At 41.3% G+C, this 23,322-nt stretch overlaps 1 protein-coding gene across 1 annotated transcript; it reads left to right on the forward strand.

Moving 5' to 3' along the window:
• The first annotated feature begins 4,326 nt into the window (after nt 1-4,326).
• On the forward strand, nt 4,327-21,433 carry LOC308323554 (ras-related protein Rab-37). Its single transcript, XM_080775286.1, has 9 exons — nt 4,327-4,918; nt 6,517-6,627; nt 12,329-12,370; nt 13,037-13,103; nt 13,791-13,843; nt 16,196-16,261; nt 18,831-18,887; nt 19,576-19,652; nt 20,674-21,433. Exons 1-9 carry the CDS (start codon nt 4,802-4,804, stop codon nt 20,777-20,779), a joined length of 696 nt encoding a protein of 231 aa, XP_080631412.1. The 5' UTR covers nt 4,327-4,801; the 3' UTR covers nt 20,780-21,433.
• Nucleotides 21,434-23,322: the final 1,889 nt, after the last annotated feature.

The following is a 23,322-nucleotide window of genomic DNA, read 5'->3' on the forward strand; positions in this document are numbered from 1 at the left end:
TTCCTTTTGATACCAATACTTTTGTACTTTTACTTGTACTCTGTTACTTGGAACAAAGTAGTATTTCTACATTGCAGTATTGATACTTAAAATAATCACACCCGTGTGAACTGAGTGGTGCAATTCCCCCCCCCCCCCCCACCTCTCTCTCTCTCTCTCTCTCTCATTAGCAGGCAGCAGGCACAGCACTATCCCTCTCTCTGTTTCTGGCGCCCCCTACTGGTACTAATAAGTCATATACTCGTGCTCATGACCACTGCCACATAGGCCGACACGGACATTGCTGATTGTAGGAGTGGTTGCACCACTCAAATGTGCAGTATATTTTCCACCACTGTATATTACAACTATGGTCGGTGTGCTTGTAAAGTTGGCTATTTTTGTCGTGCAACGAAGCATGAATGGTGTTTAAAGGAGCGCTCTCCATGGTGCTGAAGCTGGACTCGCATCTACAACAGGCAGAAGAGCTCCACATTTTACATGATTATTGTTAACTTTTGTGAAATGTTATCTATAGGCCTAGTGAATGCAATATAGCTTGATTGCTAAAAGTTGCACGTTGAGCAATTTACATAATTAGCATATTCTTTTTTGTGAATGAGTTAACATGACTGCATGGTAACTCCTTATATTAAATGGTAATGGTGGGTGGTTTTACATCGGTCTGTGGCAGGCCTGTCCATCTCTGCTTCCACAGATTCCCACAGAGCTACTCATTCAGTGAGTCATGCAAGGCTGTAGTAGTAGGCCTACGCCTCAAGGCAGCATCTGCTTTTCTTATACTGGTAGAAAAGGAGACCTTCAGTGGTTGAAGCATTCTTTCAGCCAACGATCGCCTGTGGCTATACCTAGACCCCATACAGTCATCCAGCAAGAGACACAATTCACAGATTGAATCGTTTTAAATGGTCTTGTTTGGACCTATCCATTATTTTTGTCATTGTCAGACACTCACCACTCAGGAATGCATACTGGCAACTGATTGATGTTTGTATTGATAGTTTGCAGAATGGGTACAGTTCAAGGAAAGTACCGATCAATAGAGGGTATGCGCGTGACATCATCATACCTGGAAGTTATGCAGGAATGCCTACTGAGTGGCAAAAAACAACTTTCTGGCCTTGACAGCCCATACATTTTATTGTATTATACTTTAAACAACGTTAAATTCGCTTTGTTACTCAATTTGCCACTCGATCTGCCATTCACTTTATGCATGTGCATACCCTTCTATACAAAATCTGCTAAGAGGATTAAACCAGAAAAGACTTGTTTACATCAGGGTCCTCCATTTTCAATTCATCAAAATATTTAAATACGGTATATACATACTAAAACATAAAATAAATCATATACACGGTTAGAAAACAGGGAATAGAAATAAAGAGGGGAGAGGGGGTAACAATTAAAGCCAAAACGTTGCATGTTAAAGATGGAGTGCCACAAACTTTTGTCTATGAGGTGACAGTACTTCATTAGACACCCTGGAGTCGTTTTATGTGCAATGGTGTATTAACTTTGTATTTAGGGTTTCTTCCTGGAGGCTGAACCCTTGTCAGTCAAACGGGCCAATTAAATAAACACACTATCAGCCCCTACCCTAACCCCTCCCCCTTTATCATACAACTACAGTTGTGGGTGCGGCTTCAGTTCAAGTGGATCACCACCCACCAGACAAACCATACTTAATGAACTGGTGGGTGTGTCCACATAAAAGCATGATTTTAACAAATACTGTACACTTTTTGGAAAAAGTTCTTCCTCCTTATATTATAATACCTGATGATCATGTTTTAGGGTGGAAAGAAATCGTGGCACTCTTTAACAACCGTTATTCGAATTTAAAAGAGCTGACTGTGTCTCGAGGATGTTTTCAACGCCTGATCAAGTCGTTTGAAAAGGTCTGTCTGTTGATTTTTGAAGTGTCTCTTCTCATAAAGGTCAGCCTCTTAATCAGCACTGCAGTACTTCTAAGAACCACAGCTCTCACATTTTCAGCCCACGCAGCCGTCACACAAATGTCAATTTACTTAAACTAATGTTTTTTTTTTTAGAGATTCACAGACTCAGTGATTCAATGTAGTTTTGAAGCATAATTATCAGAACCTGTCACATCTGTCACATCACGTCATGCTCTACATCGGCTATTTTCATGAAATGACTGGGGGGGAAAAAGTTTTTTCTTTGGGGAATGTAATTTGTATTGAAATAATAAATAAAAACAATGTGGGGGGACAAAAAAAACCTAAAGGGACCCATAAAAATGTGTCTGCAACCCAGAAATTGGACCTGACCCAGTGTTTGGGAAACAGTGCTGTAGATGGTCTGTTTTCGGCCCATGACAATAACCATGGCGACAAGGCCAATTCACGCCTACTGCTGCGTGCTGTAGCAGAACCCCGGCCTATTGGGATGATACATGACCCTCAGTCACACGTGTGTGTGTGTGTGTGTGTGTGTGTGTGTGTGCGCGCTTCATGTCACTCCGTAAGATGTTCTCCAGATGAGTGAGAAAGACCTGAGGCCGATTCTACAAATGCCTTCTAAATCAGTTCTCACATTTTCAAGAATGTTCGAAAATCAAAAATAGCAGTGAACTTGTATCTGTGAAGTGAGTGGCGTCTTTTATCATATGTTTAGATGATGAAGTCATCGTATCACTTTTTACTGTGGCAACCATACGTCATAGTTTAATGTAGCACCCATGTCATAGTGTACTGTGGCACCTACTATGATGTCATAGTGTGGCACCCACTACGTCATAGTAAATGACGGAAGTTTTTACGGAGTAAATTGTTCCGTAAAAGGTCCATAGACGTGAGGCACACACAAATAAGCCACACTTTGGAAAGCCTTAAATGTAATTGTTACATTGTTACAGTTGTTGGATTTGACCCGGGGTGAGTGTGTTTTGTATTCCTTTTGGATGTTGTTGTTAGTTCACTCAGTGCATGTGCAACACATAAAGAGAGATGGCTGTGACTTTTCTGCAGATTAGAATGTGTATATAAACTATAAAGGCTATATATCAGGATAAAAACAATTAATAATGCATGTAGGAAAGTTTCAATGTGCTCTGCCATTTCTGATTTAGCATAATTCTCATGCGGTTGATGTATGATCTAAGATAAGATATGGAAATTGTGATAACTCTGTTTAAGTTCTTTAAAGAAGCCAATATATTCCTCAGTCAGGCTAAGTCAGATATAGTATGTCTTGGTCTGGGTTATTTTACCATAGGCATATTTAAGTGAGCCTATTTGTATCCACATAATGGTGTGGCTTCAATGTGGAGCTCACACTTCATGTGGTCAGCTAGCTTTAGTCATACGTACAATGTCTATGATGACGTATTATTTCAGCAACTCTTCAGCAGTTCAGCTGGGTCAACTTGGACTTCTCATGCATAAAAGGAAGCATGAGGTCAGTCTGTTGCTAGTCTATTTACTTGTTTGCCTCAGCCAAAGGCAATGGGGTGAGATGTGGCATGCTGCTGCCAGCTTGCTGTCCGACCAGAGAGAGAGTGCAATTCAGTTATGTAACATAAATGAACCATGACCTTGTGTCATTATGTATGTCAACACAACAGCAGCACAGCAGAAATGTGAAGATTCTCTCTCTCCCTCTCTGTTGCCCTCCCTCTCTCATTGTGTCTTGACCACTGGGGGGAGACAAATACTGCAGAAAATGTTAAAATTCTTTACAAGAGGAAATTAAGAAATTATTTTTTTAAGCATGTTTATGGGGGAAAAGGGATTACAATATTTGTGGAATCTTTAGTCGTTAGTAATATTCATTCATCCACATATGAAGGGGATTATTGCATCGATTTGTTAGTAGCTAATCAATCAATGAATTTAACCACCTAAAGGGGAATTGTTGTGATGAGGGATTAAAAGAAGTATAGCCTACTATACCGGTAGTTTATTTATCAAAGCTATAGTAAAACAAAAATGTGCTATGTATGGTTTCACTTATGTGGGAGATTGTATATATTCTACAATTCTAACCCTAAACCTAACCTAGTGTAAACAAACAAACACACAGACAAAACACACACACACACACACACACACACACACACACACACACACACACACACACTTTTGTGAACTCTTTTCTTGACCTTTGTTGGTTTTTCCTTTCTATCCTGACTTTATCTTTTCTGCTATCATGATTCATGAATGGAACACCACCTGTAGAGGGTGAGTCACACTCACACACTCTGACATGCACTCACTCACAGTCTCACACTGACGCCCAACGCCTAGGTATGCAGGCTGGCTGGCTGCAGCCTGTTGCCCGTGATTGATTGACCGTCACGTTGCATGCAACTTCAGAAGCAAATAAGGACAACTATTAAAGTCTCACATTTCACTTTGTTGCCAAGATACAGCTTCATCGTCATCATTCATCCTCATCATCTTCCCACGCGTAAAAGGATGAGGATGTAATTCTCTTCTACAGAACTGAACAATGTTTCCGCCTAGTTCATGTCATGTTGTTATTTCCTGCACGGCTGCAAACTACTAGCGTGGACATTTCATTGTGCTCCCTCGGCGCTCGTCAGCTTAAGTTTGGATCACGCCGATTCAATTCGCCGCCGTCGTTTCATTGGTTAATTAAGATAATTTGTTCAGGCTGCGCTCTCGGTGACATTTTTTGGCAAAGCGATATGATTACCGACGGACTGTACGCCCTCCGGTGATCTTGCATTGAATCACGGATCTCTCCTCTCTCTCTCTTGACAGATCTTGCAGACAGACTTGGCGTCTCATCCTCCCACGCTTTCATAATTGCGATGTCCACAAGAAAGCATCCGTTGTCACCGAATAAACAGCAGACTAGAAACGGAACGTCAAAATATGTGTTGTCGAGAGAAGCGTCTGTTAACGAGTATTATGATGTTGTCTTCAAGGTGTGTATTGCTCTTTTTATCATATCATATAGCGTACCGTATTTATTTGCGTTTAAGTATACTACTTGGTTAACAAGAGGCGGTGAGATGTTCAGAATCCTGTCCGTGCAGCGGAGGAACAGGTGTCTTATGCATGGTTGGGTGGACCTGCACGCTGCAGATAAGAATCATCATTTTGTTTACAGTTTAATGTGGTGTTAGTGGATACAAAAAAAGGCGTTCAATCAATAATGTGGAAACTAAGAAGTCAAATGGACATGAATGCTTTCTGTGATTGTAGGCTAGTCTAGTTGGCACTGCATGGCACTGGCTGTTTCTCATGTCACCCTACTGTGATGAACACCCTATACTTACTACATATTTACATTTGTTTATGGCAGTAGGCTAGCTATTACCAAATGGGGACCAAATGCTATCTCAGACATAAGTGAGAGAATCCCCCCCCCCCCCCCCCCCCCAAATGATTCTGCACATCTGAGATGTACAGTAACAGAACTTACAATAATGCTAAGTAAAAGGATAACACAAAAGGTGGCTTGTTTCCATTGGGTCCTGTGTATTGAATTCAATAGACTCCTAGAGTAGACTATACAAGAAATCATCAATACTAGCAGCAGTAAAAGGAGTAATTTACTGTAGGCTATTTTATACAGAAAAAACATTGGGGGTAATTTCTTTTGGCAAGCTTCAGTCACGTCTCATTGCTACAGCTTGTAAATCGCTATTCTTGCAACTTTTGTGTGACACTGTAGTGTGACGAAGTAGACCATTCATTTATGAAACAAAAACATAAGAAGTTGAAATATGAGGTTTCTGCCTGACAGCGACAATATGATGCTCTCGTGTTAAATGGGCCCACCCATGGTGATTTGCAAATATTTGCTGAGGGAGAACTTTTTGCACCTTGCCAATAACCCTCCCACCTGAAGTGCCGGTGTTTGTTCATCTCACGGTTTTCCATAAGCCCAGAGTGATGGAATTCTAAAGGAAGAAGTCCTATTTCGTGTCCCTGGGGGTTTCCCAAATGTATCACTTTGCACCATTACATGGTTGCACTTGCTAGACTGGCCTATTGTGTTCTGCTTGTTATGAGCAATCCTGTTGGTGGATTTTGTGATTACACATCAGTCCCTCAAATCTATTGTATTATATCTAAGTATTGACAGAAGCAGAGAAAAATAAAAAAGCACTCAAAAACAATGGTTTGTGGTGTACCCATAGGTGGTATCACAAGAAACCCTTCATTAAAACTCTTGAGTTTGAGCGGACAAATTGAGCTTGAGAAATGTCATACAATGTACAAGCTCAATGCATTGTCTGACTCAAAGCTCTCTGTTGTGAAAACATTGTGAAATCACAACACATTCGTGTTTGCTTCACATCCCTAGACGGAGCTGTAACTAGCAATAGTTTTGTAAGACAAGAAACAATATGGAACAATAACAGACTCCCTCGGTAGCCTATTGCACTCGTAATGTAGTCGAGGTATTGTTATCTTACACATAATCCATGTTGAGTGTATACAAAATGTAACCAAAGTCCAGTGTCAGAACACTGACACTCGCTCTGTGGTGTTGTGGTCTTGTGTTGCTCTCTAGGTGATGATGCTGGGGGACTCCGGTGTGGGCAAGACGTGTCTGCTGGTTCGCTTTAAAGATGGCTGCTTTCTGGGAGGCAGCTTCATAGCCACCGTGGGAATAGACTATAGGGTGAGATACAGTCTTCCTCTAAAAGCACCGCTGGAGCCACCGAATGGCTCCACCACGTCGGCCGTGCCTCGAGACGGTTTCCTCCTCACGCAGTAGTGTAAAGCAGTGTTCTCAATCTTCTTTGTGTGAAGACCGCCAAATTGATATGTATTTAGCCGTGGACCCACATCTGAAATTATTTTGTGCCAATTAAGGCCCCCCAGAAGGAAAGATTTGTGTTGAAAAAACAACAACCAAAATATTCAAATATTTTCTAAATTAGCAGATGTACTTTTAAGCCCACACATCTGCTATTAAAGTACATCTGCTATTGTTGAATAGCTGAAGTGTAAACTATGGCTAAAGTGGGCAGAATAATTGCATTATTATCTATTTTAGCTGGAGCCCCCTCAAGGACGCCTGTGGGTCCCTGGACCCCATTTATACTGTACAATTCTATTGTACTTTTTACTTTACTTGAGTATTTCCAATTATTGATACTTTATACATATCCTCCACTATATCTCAGAGGCAAATGTACTTTTATTTTACTATACTACATTTATTTCACAGCTTCAGTTGCTTTGCATATTAATTATTAATCAAATATATTCTAAATTCTTTAAAAAATAGATCTTTCTACAAGCTCACAACTGAACTTGCTATTTTCATTACTATAGCCTTATATTTACTTATATTTACCATTACTTAATGATCGTAGTCAGAAAAAACATGATATAAACATTCTGAAATGGCCATTCTGCATAATGGTCTGGATATTTCTATTTTTGAATAGAAATCACTTTGAATGCAGGACTTTTACTTGTAACAGAGTATTTCTACATTGTGGCATTCTTCCACCACTGTCATATTCCTGTTCTGTCAACTCATTTGCTGTTTTCCCCTTTTCTTCTTTTCTGTGCTCTCGTTTCACATTCAAGTGTTTCCACAGGGTTTCAAAACAGGGTTTCATCTCCATGTTCATGCCCTTTTATAAAGGAAATGTAAGGTCCCTGTAGACTGCTGCTTTTTTCAGATTTCGTTGCTTTTTTTAATTGTTTTTCAGAAAAACGGCGGCAGCAGCATAGCACAAAGTGCACACACACACACACACACACACACACACACACACACACACACACACACACACACACACACACCTCTCTCACTCTCTCTACCCCCTCCCTCCAAACAAGTTCACACACCACTTGTGGCTGCGAGGCCAGCATCGTAAATGGCCCGGGCCGAATGCCCACCCACGTCCCTCTGTCTCCAGGAGAAATTAGGGACTTAAGCAACGACTGTTTTCAGGACTGCTCCGCTAGGCGGAAGTATGGTGGCTATGACTCAATCGTAGCTGTCAAAATCGTTAAGCGAACAGCCGTAGGCGACGGGTTCCCATCGCTTTTTGGTTCCCATGGTGACGATGCGTCTATGCAGCATGTGTCAAACATAAACACGGACATGAAAAAAAAAGAAACACCCCGTCGTGCGTCAGCTAACTTGCCGATAACTTAATTGCTTCTTACATGCCCTGGACATGATCAGCAGTGGAAAGAGGAAGGTGCTGGAGCAGTTTGTGTTATTCTAAAATAGTTTTAATAAACATGGTTATTAATTATGACACATGGAATTAGTGTTATTTCTTCATTCAGAGCATGCCAACACATTACACAGCAGAAGAGAGAGGTGATGGAGCAATCGGTGTAAATGTATGACAGTTTATTTCAATAAACATATGGTTATGACATGGTGTTGTAGACACTACGTGGAAGTGTAGGTTCTGCCGTAGTAGAAAGGCGTATATCTTTTCTACGTCCGAGCATAGACATGGTAAGTTTAGTGTTAGTTTAGATTAATACACGATAATCAACATTAACACTTTAATTTAGAACACAGCCAAATCAAATCATAGTACATAGGCCTACGTGTTCAATCAATTATTCAATCAAAGCAAACGGCACAAACAATATTAGTTTGCCTCTTCTACACAAATTACTGTTGCGTGTTGCCAATCGGAGGCAAGCGGTGCGTTACCATGTCTATGCTCGGACATAGAAAAGATATACGCAGTAGAAAGGGCTGCACTGATCAATTTCCGGTTGCCGGAGCGGACTGCCTTAGCTGTCGTTGACTAAAGTCTGCCTTGCTGTGCAGAGGCACAGAGGGTTGGAGGAACTAAACTGTCAGACAAGCTCTCACCTTCCCGCGGATATCGCGCCACCTACTACCACACGACACACCAGCAGTACATGCAAGACGTAGGCTACATGCAACAGTCATTCTCAAACAGTTTTGGCTTCAAGGACACTCGGATAATAGGGGGTCCCCAGGAAAAGTAGTTAATATACCGGTAGCATCATTTTGCCTGCTATTCAAAAATAGCAGATCTACAAGCTTGGACATCTATTTCTGATCATTTTAGAAAAATCTTGAAAGTGATTTATTTTAATCTTTTAACAAAAATAATATATATATTTTTTGCGGGCTCAACATATTTTCAGATGGGTGTCCGTGCCAAATGCACATCAATTTGGCAGTCCTGGACATGAAAAAGTTTGAGAACCACTGGTCTAAACGATAAACTATACATCCATTTGAGCTCCTGGATTCATCCATTGAGCGCAGAACCAGAGGTGGACTGCTTGACGTAACGTTACAGTGGCTGATCAACTCCAGACGCTGTGGTCACCCCCCCCCCCCCCCCCACTCCATCCATTTCCCTCCATTCAAGGCTAAACACTCAACGCTAATAGGGTTTGGTTTGAGGAGGAAATTGTGTTGCATTAGGCGTAGTGATGTACCATCTTGTTCTGATGGCAGTGGGGACATTAGGGAGCGTAATTGATGTTTTGACAGATCGAGCCACGTTGAGACAGTTCATCCCGTAAAATGGACATTTTACTTTCTCCTTTAACCCGTTAAAGGGATAGTTGAGCCCCCAAAAATATATATGGATATGTAATTTTTTGTCCCATTCCTAAAAGTCTCTTTTGTGTTAAAGAAAAATCGAAAATAGCACATGTACAAACTTCCAGCATGGCACGAAGTGACTCACTGTGAGCTTGTACATCTGCTATTTTTGAATAGCCAAGGCTATTGTATGCTGTTTGACCCTTTAAAAACCTTTTTAGATGGGTTTAGTATTATCTATTTACCGGTATGTGTATTGTGGAGCACCCCCCAACCTTAGTTTTTCACAATGCATGTACTTGTATATCTGTGTGACAATGAAAATCTTGAATCTAAAATGTATTGTGGCCATTGGCTCTTCGGGAGGTCTATTCAATGATTTGCTGGTAAGTTTTAGGCAAAGATCATGTTTAAAATGTAGAAATTATCACTTGTTTGAGGACATCCATGGCTGCACAGTGAAATCTTCAGTGTTAATTTAATTTAGAGAGTGTAATGGACCTAAATTGGTCCATTTGGGTCAACTCTTGCGTTTATATTTTTGAATTCACACTGAGTTACAGTGCCCCTTTTATGATTATGAAGTGGCACTCATGCTCTCTGGCTCTGACTCTTGTGCTTCTCACTATTGGTCAGTGTTTGTGTCTGCTAAATGCTTTAATTTATAAATGAGACTGCACCTGCTTGCTTGCATAGGTAAAGGGCACAGAAGTGGCTTAGAGGGGTGTGTGTGTGTGTGTGTGTTCTGACAAGCAGACTGCTGTTGGCGGTCTATTTTTGGACCCGTTTCCTCGTAGCTGTTACTCAGCATGCGGGCGTGTCAGAGCAGCCATGTGGGCAGCTCTGTCAACGTCACGAGTGGAGAGGGGAAGTGAAATCCCATGGCAACTAATGGCAGAGGGGGTTGAACTAAGTCCAATCTGGCAAGGTGGACGACAACTGCAGGTGACGACGGTTAATTGAGAGGGACCCAGCTGCAGACATGCTTGAAGGATGTTTTTGTGTTGTCGCAACAAGCTATGCTCTCACTGCATTTCTGTCACCAATACAGAAGCTACAGAGTGACTGAGCAAGTCATGCACAACCTTATCTGCTACAGTACCTGCACCTCCGTCATCGACATTCTCTCTCTCTCTCTCTCGCTCTCTCAGTCAGTTATTTATTTTCTTTTGATCAATTACTTTTAGTTTTGTCCCCCCCCCCTCCCACTTTAGTTATGCTGATTCTTCTCGAACAATAAATTACAGCTTGGTCCCTATTTCCGCGAACCCACAGTTGTTGATCTGTGGAGGTGTAGTAGACCACAACCTCCTAAGAGTCGCCAGCATGCTATACCTGTTGGGCGACCGACTGACCTTTCGCATTCCCAACAACACTGCCAATGATGTTGGATGGAGCGCCTGTGGAGTTGAACCCCATTCTCCAGTGGTAGGCAGAACCCCATTCTCCACAGTGGTAGGCACAACCCCATTCTCCACAGTGGTAGGCAGGTACTTAACCCCAGTGGTTCTAAATGTGAAATGTATGATATTTATGATATTTTTAGCATATTTTTTGTTTCAGGTACCCTGGCACAAATACTTTCCGATGGGGGCCTTGGTCTAATACATATTAATTAATATTATTATACAATTACGTTTGAGAACCACTGCGTTTACCCCACAGCCAATCAGACATAGCTATCTTTCTCTCTTTCAAAGGGTGCTTTTTTCCAATGAGGAACAAGGAAGAGTTAGTCCTTTCACTTTTGAACTTCTTCAGCCTGGGAGGAAGTTGTTGCTATTATAGTTGGATTGAGTTGACACTTTTAAGGTCGGGTGAGAGAGCAGGTAAGCAAGGTACAGAGCGAGCGGGAGAAATGCTGTGCATCTAGATTCTAGGTGGAGATGCAGCATGCAAGTTTTATCTCTTACCACCTCGCTCATTTTATTTTCCCTTACGAGCATTTTCTTTCTTTCCTCCCACCATCACATGCGTCACTTGCCGCATTCATCTTTCTGTTATCTGGGCTGGTTATCCTATTTTAGGTTAATATTAGCTAGGCAGGAAATGTCAGGGTGCCCCTGACAACTGCAGGAAACTCGAAGTGTTAGTTCTTCCTGCGCATTATTGTGCAATTAAGTCTAATCTCAGGACCTTGTTGTTGTGTGGGTGGTGCAAATTGCTTTCTCCAGCAGCATTCAACACCCGTTATTTTTCTAGTTTCCTGGGCTACATGCTGCTGCGTCTGTGGCCTTCTGAGTTTGCTTCCCAAATCATCAACTCAGCGTCTAGTGTTCAAAGCCCTCTAATCTTTAAAGGAAACGGCAGGTGGAGGATTTTTTGGGGACCGTGCCCTTAGGGCCCATGCCAGAATATTCAATTTGCACATGCACAAATTGAATATTTGCCTCCTGTTCACTTCCGAAGGGGCAAATTAAAACGGCACTGGCAAAAGCTAATTCTCTTCTGCTGCTTCATGTGGGGTTTAACTTTGAATGTTGACAAACTAATGGCAAAGGAGTGTGTGTAGTTGATGGCACTTGGTTGTCCTTTGCCTTTATTCACATGTGTGACTGTGCCCTTATCTTTCACATTGGGCCAATGTCGACCACAGACCTTATTTTCTGCATAAATCAAAACGCTTTGATGAAAAGGCATTTGTAATCCGATGAGGGAACCCATGCACTGCACACTCGTCCGGGTTTTAGGTCTACAAGCTGTAGCACTGGCACTCCATCCTGTGTGTGTGTGTGTGTGTGTGTGTGTGTGTGTGTGTGTGTATGTATATACAGTATGTGGGTTGAGTTCCTCTTTCTCTGCCCCTCAGAATAAGGTGGTGACTGTGGACAACTTGAAAGTCAAACTTCAGGTAAGAACTCTTTTAATGCCATACTTAGGCCCTACACCATGAATTATAAATTTCGGAACAGGCCAACTGATTAGGTGGTACCAGGGATCATGTATCGCCCTACTTGGTATAATCCCTGCCCCTCTGGCCTCTTCAGTCCTAAATTAGCATTTCCATTTTGTTTACAATGTCCGCCATTGTTGATTTTCACTTGATATTGGGGATGGGATTACCAGATGGGTTGCTTCCATTTTCCTAAACCTACTCATGAGGTGATCAAACAAAATGAAACGGTAATTTGCAAACACTGTTTGACCAAGGTCTACACTTACACCTGACATGTTAATTATTTGCATTGCTAATCCTCTCAGATTTTGTCAATTCAATTAATATTTAGGCTCTGCAGGCAGGGATATTTGCCCACATGCAGGGCTTATCTAAAGCAAACAGCTAACACCACATCCTGCTCATTCAACTCAGCTGAGTGGGAGGAGACAATTTGCCTCTTGAGAAGGCCTACGCCACGACAAATGGCGTCTTTCGCGCAGGGGCCTCATTCATGATGAAAGTGGTGGAAAATGGTGCCATCTTCACGCTGTGACTTCATAATAGCACTTGTTTGAATGATTAGATAGTATTGTTCAAGAGTCCTGGTTATCTGCTGTGTAATTATGATGTTTGTTCCAGATCTGGGATACTGCGGGCCAAGAGAGATTTCGCAGCGTAACGCACGCCTACTACAGAGATGCCCAGGGTAACACCATCTACTAAATTCTACTTTCAAGATTTTTCTAAAATGTTCAAAAATAGCAGATGTATGTACAATCTAGTATTACTCTGTGATGTTGTATCTCTGACATTTTTGAATAGCTGACATATAATTGGATAGAAATGATTGACCCCCACTTTTGAGAACCACTGGTTATGTGTGGTAATTACGTAATGCAGATGTCTTTACATAATGCAGAGGTTTAGTTTAAGCAGTTAAGAGTTATGAGGGTGACATTACTGAGGCTAGAGGGTGTCACAGTGTTCCTTTTTTCTCTTGAAAATCCCATCGGGGAATGTTGGATCACGTCGTATAAGAACTGCAATAAACAAATCAACCGGGCGATTTTATTCATATGCATATAAAGCATCATCTGACTGTGGAAAAGTACTAAAGCGTAAGAAAATATGATGTTATCAAATGTAACTGTCATAACGACACAGAGTCACATACAGGGTGGTTTTGTTTGTTTGGAACACAGTTTTTATATGACTCAATCTAAGATTTCTGTCTGGGATTTTATATAATGTATATAAATAAATAAAATCTCTCAACCAAATGATCACACAAATAAGTAATGGTAAACATTATACGATGACGTAATTAATTACTATTCTAATCTATGTAGATGCTCTCCTCTTTTCATACATGAACCTGTTTATTCTTCCCCAGCTCTCCTCCTGCTGTATGACGTCACCAGACAGAAGTCGTTTGACAATATCAGGGTGAGAGCTTCTCATATCCTATCACAGTGGTTCCCACACTAGAGCTTCTCATATCCTATCACAGTGGTTCCCACACTAGAGCTTCTCATATCCTATCACAGTGGTTCCCACACTAGAGCTTCTCATATCCTATCACAGTGGTTCCCACACTAGAGATTCTCATATCCTAGCACAGTGGTTCCCCAATCTAGAGCTTCTCATATCCTAGCACAGTGGTTCCCCAAACTAGAGCTTCTCATATCCTAGCACAGTGGATATAAACAAAGACATCACAGGTTGTTTTCTAATCACTTACTTTTCGATGTGCACAGTATTTAATTTTATCTGAGGATCTGAACGGCAGCAGGTATCGTTTCTGGCTCCGAGGTATCACGAGATACTTCTCGTGATACTTGGTACGTTCAGAAAGGTACTTTGTGCTCTTTAGATACCATACCTTTATAAAAATTACAGTGTACACATCGAAAAGCAACACAGCAGACAATGTGTAACATGTCTTCTGTTATTTTCCAGAAGTGCTTACTTTACAAAAGGTCTCAGTCATTCATAAATAATGTTTGTTCATGAGCTGGTCACTGAGCTCTCATTGACTCCAGTGCATTCTGACAAACTTCCAGGTAGTTTGGCTCCCATGAAAGCGTCCATGAAAGTGTCATGGCGCAACCCAGTCACGTGACCATTACCTTTCCTTCTCAAAGCTTCCTTGCCTTCCACTGCATATGGTTCCTGATTGTTATGTGATGTTTGCTCCCACCCTCACCCCAGCACCACCGGTGGGCTCTGTTATTTATGTCCCCCATGAGGTTTTATTGTATATCTATCTTCCTGCTCTTAATGTTTTATGATGGTGTTTAATCGCGCCGAGCAGGGAGAAAATGCAGCAGAGCCGAACGCCAAGATAAATAATATATGCACATTTGTATTCTCATTCTATAATAAATATTGGTTAAATCTATTCTTGAGTTGTCTGACTGAAATCCAATTTACAGTAGAAATTATTTCCTCGACTGCGAAGACCAAACGGCCCGGGAAGTAAGGGGGAGGGGTGGTGGTGGACCAAATGACAGAAGCATGTTGTGGCCGTTGGGCACTGGGCAGAAACCTTGTATCTCCATGTTTACATTTAGTTTTTTCTGTCATTTAATGCCCTACTTCATAGTACAGGAGGGTATTTTAAGTAGTTAAAATAACCAATCTACAGGCTCCCAACGCGCGTTTTGAGCTTTAGATCTGCTATTTTCGCTCCATTTCCTGAGCTGTAACGGTTTTGGTCATACAAGGTTTCCATCCGACTAGTGGCAGCGTTTAAAAAGAGTGAGGCAAACGCTGTCTGGTTAGACTTAACAGTTAAGTGTGGCTGTGCGTCTGTCGTCCATTCTCTCACTTCTTCCACGTTAAGCTTGCTTGTCATGAAAAAAGCCACTCGAGCTGAACGGTACACATCGTTCCTTTTTGAAACGCAGAGCCCCCCCAACTTGGTGCTCCCAGGGTTTTATAATGGCTCCTCTTTGGAAACTGTTATCACTCATTCGCAACTTGTACAGCGTCTGGTTCAGTAATGAAAAGACGCACTGTTGTAGGTAGGTTTTGTGAGGACATGCAGTACAGTGACTCATCCTCTTGAGTAATACAAAAGCAGAAGTTTTACCTTTTTAACCTACTCGTGTAGTATGATGACAAAGGACTCAGTATGCCTGTTTATGTAGTCTTCTTCTACAAAACCACTCTGTTTGCACAAATCTCTCCATGCACAAATATTAATGCATGCCATAGAAAATACGCACACTACATTACATGCTTCCAATTTCCATATTTACCGTACAGTTTGCATTTGTATGATATACTATGCTATTGCGCAACATTTTACATTTTTTTTAAGTGCTGTAATGCAAATTACATCACATTTTCCACATTCACGAGTGCACACACACACACACACACTGCATTTATTATAAAACATAACTGATAATTTCACACCCATTAATAATCAATCCATATTTTAGGCATGGAAGGTACTAAAAAATAAGTCATTTTGAAGATTTTGAAACATTCTATTTTAAATATTGCTGCACGTCACTGTTGTGACATGGTATTAAACAATGCTAAAGTGGTCAGTTGATTCATAAACAATTCTGAAGTGGTTTAAGTTGATTCATTAAAAAAACACTTCTTAATTTGATGAATCGAAAAAGTAATTGCTAAGAAGATAACCGATAGTTGCAGAACTATACTGATCTCCTTCCTCCGTCTCCCACTTCTCTCTCTCTCTCCCCTGTATGTGTGTCTCTCCCCTATATGTCGGTCTCTCCTGTATCTCTCTGTCTTTCCTATATCCGTCTTTCTGCATGGAAGGCTTGGCTCACTGAAGTCCAGGAGTATGCCCAGAAGGACGTGGTCGTTATGTTGCTCGGCAACAAGGTGAGCAAGCTTCTCTTTAGCATCGCAGAATGAAACAATTTGACCTGTAATACAAATGTCTCCATTCGCCTCATCCCCCACCACACATGGGCTTGCTTAAACATGCATACTGTAAAAGGGGAAAAAAAGAATGTATACTTAACCAATTGTATAATAATTTATAACTTATTTGACACAAAGAAAACATGCATAGTGTAGGCCAGTGGTTCAAACGTTTTCAGGTCAAGGACACGCAAATTAATTTGTATTTGTCTGCGGACCCCCATCAGAAAGGTAATTTGTTACATGGTATTGATTTGATATTTGTTTGGTATCGTGCATAACTGCATATGTAATGACACAATTTAAAATTGACATATTTCAATATATTAGCCGAAATAACGAGTCTGTCTTCCAACCTGTGTTTTGGTGGATTTATGGTAATAGAATAGGCAAATTGTTCTGGTATTTAATGCCTCTGTAGTCATCGGTAGTACAGAAATATTCAAATTGTGTTTTGTCTTTCTTTTTTTTAAACATTTAACAGACTTATGTGATTGCTTAGCGTTGTTTCCTATACATAATTTATGATAATTAACCACCAATTAACATGTCCAAATGGTTACTCTGCAAATGTCCTCACAGCTGAATCTGATTAAATATTCATTTTCACACCACCAAAAGTCCAAAACGCAAGTTGGATGATTTCACCAGTGTGTGTCTGTGTGTGTGATATGTCTCCCCCTGGTGGTTCAGGTGGTTCTGGTGGACTCGCGCTTCACCCTGGGGTCACAGCTGTGTCACTCATCAGTGTTGCCAGATTTAGCAAAAAAAAAGGTCTATGAAAACGAGCCCAAAAGAAGTGACTATAGTTTCCAGCATCAACTCATCATAGATCTCTGATCTCCGCCCCCTCGCCGTGACGTGGGGAAAACTGAACCAGAGCTAAACTGTGTGAATGACAATTCACACGCTTTGCGTTTGTAAAATTACTCCTTTGCCGACTAAAGATTGAACGGAAAACTAATGGAAAGACGAGGCTTACGCTCAACATTATGTACAGCTATTAGGAAGAGAGCTTTATTTCCACAAAATCGGGGATATTATGAACACACTCGCACACAGAATGGAAAGATGATTTTGACAGCTACTGCCCAACTTTCAAGCAACTGATCCCTTATTTAAGAAACGAACTATTATACATTTGATTCTCCATTTGCCTATGATAACACATGGTAGGCTATGATTCAAGAACACTTATTACACTTATTAATCTCCACGTTAACTCTGTTCATTGCAAATGGCTGATCTGCAGCTCACCAGGGTATATATTGGCTATTTTAATAAGCTACCGGTAGTTAATTGACAGTTGACCTACTTTTACGTCTTTTGCAGAGCAGTGACGTTTTGGCTATTTTCTGGGTGTTCATTTAAACGAATGAAGACATTAATCAAGAACACTTTAACAAGATACAATACAATGTTGATTGGGTGGTTTTTAAAGTTAAATCTGTTAAATTGAAAATAGCTGATCTGAAACCTCACTTCACTGGGTCTCTTCCCAGTGGGACGTGCCTCGAAGACCTCCCTAGGGAGACGCCTGAGAGGCATCCTAACCAGCTGCCTGAACCACCTAAGCTGGTTCTTTTCTGCAGAGTACAGACGAATGCATATTAATTAGGGGGTCCTTGAACCTCAACCAACCGCAACCACCTAATATTTACCAGTAAGACGCCTAAGACGATGTCGCCCTTTAGGTACGCCCTTTAGGTACCCTGTACACTCAAGAAGGCATGTCTTGAGTGTACAGGGTTTGATGAGATCAGATCAACATATGGAATGTCAGAACATGTAAGCTTCATATACGGGGACATTCTCTTGATTGTACACTGTACAGGGTTTGATGAGGTCCCAGGTATGGCCGGGCCTTAATTTTCGGGCCTGTTGAGAACTGTAGTTTTCTCCGGCTGCCGGCAGTAGCTCCAGGCAGCTCCAGCAGATGCTGCAGCAGGCGGAGGGGAACGCGCCTGAGAACGACATTAGGGGTATACACAATTTCATAGTAAATGCGACCTATGGTTGCAACTACTGACTCCAAGTCACTTCTAATAAGCAGCAGAAATGGCAACACTGCCAGTGAGGGTAGGGGCAGGGTGGAGTGAGACTGGGCACATTCGTCTCCAAAAGCCGAGCTGTTGTGGTGGTGCTGCTGCTGTTGTAGTGATGCTGATATTGCATTAATCTCGTGCAGCCCTGAGACTGCGGCTATAGCTTATGGCAAAACACTGGACATACTGTAAATGTCTCATGTGGCGGGCATTACCTTGTCTGTTTGTCTTTACATTGCTCATAACTAGTGCCCCATACTTGTTCTACAAGTTACGTGCTTCTTGATTATATGATAATCGGGAAGCACGTGTTGCATGTTTTAAATGTATCAACGAATCAACTTGGACATTTTTCAAATGTAGTTTTTATAATTGACTAAATTGATTGGTCTGATTCAGCACCCATGCCCTATTTTGTGATATTTATTACAAACTATTAAACTGATTAGTTGTATTAACTGTTGCACTCCTTATCCTAACAGTCCGACATGGCTGCAGAACGGGTCATAAAGACAGAGGATGGAGAGAGGCTGGCTAAGGTACTGTAAGAGGATCTCTCACACTCAACACCACACTGTACAATTACTTTACAGTTTACAAAAGTCTTGTATTCAGAATGATACTTGAGTACAAAAGTATTGAGCATCGAAAATATACTTGCTGTGCCATGAGTAAAAGTACTTTCATCAAACGTTTTGGTAAACTTAAATGGCCAATCTGCAAACTCAAAACTCTTCGATTGGCCGAAGTATTAATTACCGGTAGGCTTAAATGTTTAATGTATGTTTTGTAATAATAATTGTAGTGGAGTAAAAGGTACAATGGAGTAGAAGTAAAGTATAGACTAATGACATACGGTACTCGAGTGAAAGTAAAAGTGCCTCAAAAGAGTACATGTACAGTACTTGAGCAAATGTACTTACTTACTTTATGTTTTTTTTAAACAGAAAAATAGCAGATCTACAAGATCACTGCTATTTCTGAAAAATGTGCAAATCTTTGAATATATATTCTTTCACAGTGAACGTTTTGAACGCAAATATTTGCTTCTGGGGGGTCCCTGGAACAACATATTTTCAGATGGGGTTCGGCGGCCAAATGCATATATTTTTTGGGGTTCTTGACATGAAAACATATGAACTACTGATATAGAAATGGTTTTGATGCTTCCTCAATGAAAGACATTCCAAATGGCTGACTGTTCTCCTAATACTTCTTCCATCTCAGGAATATGGCGTGCCATTTATGGAGACCAGTGGCAAGACCGCAGTCAACGTTGAGCTGGCCTTTCTCGCTTTAGCAAAGTACGTCTTATGAATACATGATATCGGATGCTCAACCATACAATTATTTGCCACAGAATTCTTCTTTTTCAACAGGTTTCTTTTTGAGAAAGAACTTTTGGAGTGTGAGATTAGTATGGAACTCTTCAGGAGCCTGTCAGTCATTTAGGTCTTGTTTGACTTCCACCATTTCAATCTGCACATGCCTCCGACTCAAAGAATGGAGATATTTAATCTGGATTTGGGATATCTTAATGAATGAATTATTTCAAACTCATTAATGAAACTTTCCAATTGCAATGCCTTTCTGATCAATATGACACAGGTCATGGCACACCATTATTTTGGTAAATAATTACTTTATTGAATTAACAAATGACAACATTTCGATCTTGACAGATCTTCGTCAGGTCAGTATGGTACTGTCGAAATGCGTGCAAATAGGTATGCTCAATATTTATGAAGCACACAGTCACATTTAACCACTTTTACTTTCAGCGTGTCACTCTGCAACCCGTTGTGAGCTCATACATAGGCTATTTCCTCTCAGCCTCTCTGTCGCCCTTGGAGAGAAAATCAATTCCATGCCCCCTGAGAGACGCTTTGCCTATAATAGAGAGGCCAATAACAATCAAATAATTTTCAATTTTGTGGCACTTCTTGCCTCTAGTGTGCTGACAAGAATAAGGGTATTGGATTTCTGTCCTCGTTTTGAACACACGGACTGACATTAAATTCTTTCTCCGCCAGCAAACATCCTATGCCTCCAGCTTGATCGTAAACAAGTCGAATTAGATTTGGAATTTAATTCAACACTGCACGAGTCTATGATTGTTTGATGCTTATGTTAGCCTAAGGATTAATGTTTGTCTAATTTCTTTGTAACCGTCTCCTCCATAAGATTGCAAAGGGAAAGTTTGGAAAAGAATGGAGTCTTTTCGTCTTCAACAGCCTAGTGGTTCATCCACATGCTTACCTCCCTCTCCTCCCACTCCTGCTCCCAACCCCCCACCCCCCTCTGTGTTCTCCATATTTCCTCCAGAGAGCTGAAGCACAGAGCGGCACAGCCGACCAATGAGCCCAAGTTCCAGATCCATGACTACATTGAGACTGAGAAGCACAAGTCTGGCTGCTGTGGTACGGTTTAGCCCCCCCCCCCACGCGCCCAACCACGGCCAATTCATTCTTGGACGTGCAACTGTGCCAATCTGGGGAGGGTGTCCATTGTCCCATTGACGACGCATCTGAACTGGGGGTTGGGCAAACCCTTATCTAAAAATGTGAATTGAGGTTTATAATGTCAACCGTATAGAACTATGTGTGGTATTTTGTGATGACGGCTGTACCGAAGCAAACGGAGTTAGAGGAGTTCATGTCTGGAATGCTGTATCCATCCACGGACAAAACAAACTAGACAAAACGCCACCATGGCTTTATCATGAAATGCCTGACAAATGTCTGTTTTTATATCAATGTATATCAAAGGGTGTACAGGTAACTTATTTTGGTTTTATGAATCACCTGATGTGACTGTTTTGAATTGAATGGGTACAGCATTTCGCAGTGAGGTTGTGTTAATCGTGAGTACATTTTTAACAGGAGGTGAACTGCACTCCCCGCTCGCCTTACAGTCACTGTTAACGCCTTTGGGATTTTTTAAATTTTTTGCGTCTTTGAGGATTATGTAAATTTTTATGTATTTTTTCTTTATTGTCTCAGTGTGATTCTAGCTGGTAAGATTCCTGTTTATTTCCGTATAATGCTGGTGTTCGGTAGAATAAAGAATCACTGTTTTCACTGTGTCTCTCTTTGTACTCTATTTCAATTCAGGATCATTGATGCCTCTTTAACCTGATGATCCCCACGCTGGGCAAGACCTACGCTGTAGTGTAGAGCAGCTGTTCCCAAACTTTTTTGGACCAGGTACCCCTTTTGGGGTAGATATTTTTCCAGGTACCCCCTCATCCTCGCAACACGGATAACAATATATTTACAACCTCAAGCAGTGTTTCCTGCAGGAAAAAGCTTTGGCATGGTGCTGGGCACAGGCCGCAATTTAGATTAATTAATTAATTTGATTAATTAATTAATAAGATTAATACATTAAGATTAATTTGTATTATTGCTCTTGTATTGCTTTTGGAGACACTGGGGGGACACTGGGGGACACTGAGGAGGCACTGGGGGGGGGACACTGTCTAAATGTATACGTCTAAATGTAGACGTCTAAATGTATACAGACGTCTAAATGTAGACGTCTAAATGTAGACGTCTAAATGTGTACGTCTTTTCTTATGGGGGTCCTTGGCATATCTTTTAAAATGGGGGTCCACAGGCTAAGTAGTGTCAATTTGGGGGTCCTTGACATGAAAAAGTTTGGGAACCACTGCTTTAAACACTTTAGCACTTTATGAACATGAACAAAATAGATCGGTCCCCCCTGGAACTCCCTCAAGTACCCCTGGGGGTCCCCGGACCCCACTTTGGGAACCACTGGTGTAGAGTGTCATTTTTTGGGGCGGAAGTTACCGCTCAAGGAAGTGATGTTGACCCTTTACAAATCAGTTTACATTCTCAATGAATTAAACAAGTGTTGTGATTGGTCGAACAAATTGTGTCTGGGGGAAATTCATCTAATGGATGTTCCGGCCCGATACTTCCGCAAGGTTGTGACCAGGCTTTTCTCTTCGCAGATGAGTGAGGCTGGGACCTAGGCTAGATGATCCCTATTCTGGGATGAGTAAGGCTGGGACCTAGGCTAGATGATCCCTATTCTGGGAAGTATCGCAGATCACAACAAGCCGCTTTACGATGCTTTGTGAGCTTGTAGATCACTATTTTGGGCAAAGAGATTTGTGTAGCGTGGAGAAAAAGTGTATCGAGTGTAGGTTTATAATGGCATAGTACAGGTAAATGTACTTGAGATTCATTCATGCTGTTTACTTGATGAATCATCATTCCTGTAATTTTCTAGAGGTAAATTGAAAGATTGATTTTGTATTCAAGGCGAGCCCCAATTTGTTCAAGCCAAGGTTGGTTTTGCTGAATTTGTGGTTGGTTTATTAATGTCCTTAATATCTTTATCAGATTCCTGAGCACTAGTCATGATTTGTTTGGAATCTCATGCCATTTGCAGCCGTCACGTGCATCAACAGGAGCGCCCTCTCCAATGTCCCTGTCTCTATGACCTCATGTCTCCTTTCTAATATGTGTGTGTGTGTGTGTGTGTGTGGGGCTGCATAGTGTAACATATTCCTTCCGTACACTGTTCATTTTTGAATGGTTGCTTGTCGGACTCGCTTGATGTTAGTGGAGGAGCATAGGAATATTTTGCGCTAATTTGTCTAAAAGAGCCACATTTTTCACAGTAGCCTAGGGCATGCTCTAATGATTTAGCTAGGGCGCCCGAGCCGGCGACCTTCGTGGTCACCACTGCAGCCAAATCCATATGGCCACCATTGACGACCTACATAAGGCAACATTTTCAAAATGTTCATTATGCTTTAAGTATCATGTGACGTGTCAAACTAGGGGGTTTTCATGATTCAGCATTAGATTCAGAATCATGAAAACCCTTTGACAGTCACATGGTACTGAAATTTTGAAATGTTTGCCTTATATAGCCTATAGGTTGTCAATGGTGGGACGAAAACCCCAGATCACAGAAAATCTACTGAATGTTAAGTTCAGG

The sequence above is a fragment of the Protomyctophum bolini genome (assembly GCF_963924005.1).
Source record: "Protomyctophum bolini genome assembly, chromosome: 11".
Classification (NCBI taxonomy): Eukaryota; Metazoa; Chordata; class Actinopteri; order Myctophiformes; family Myctophidae; genus Protomyctophum; species Protomyctophum bolini.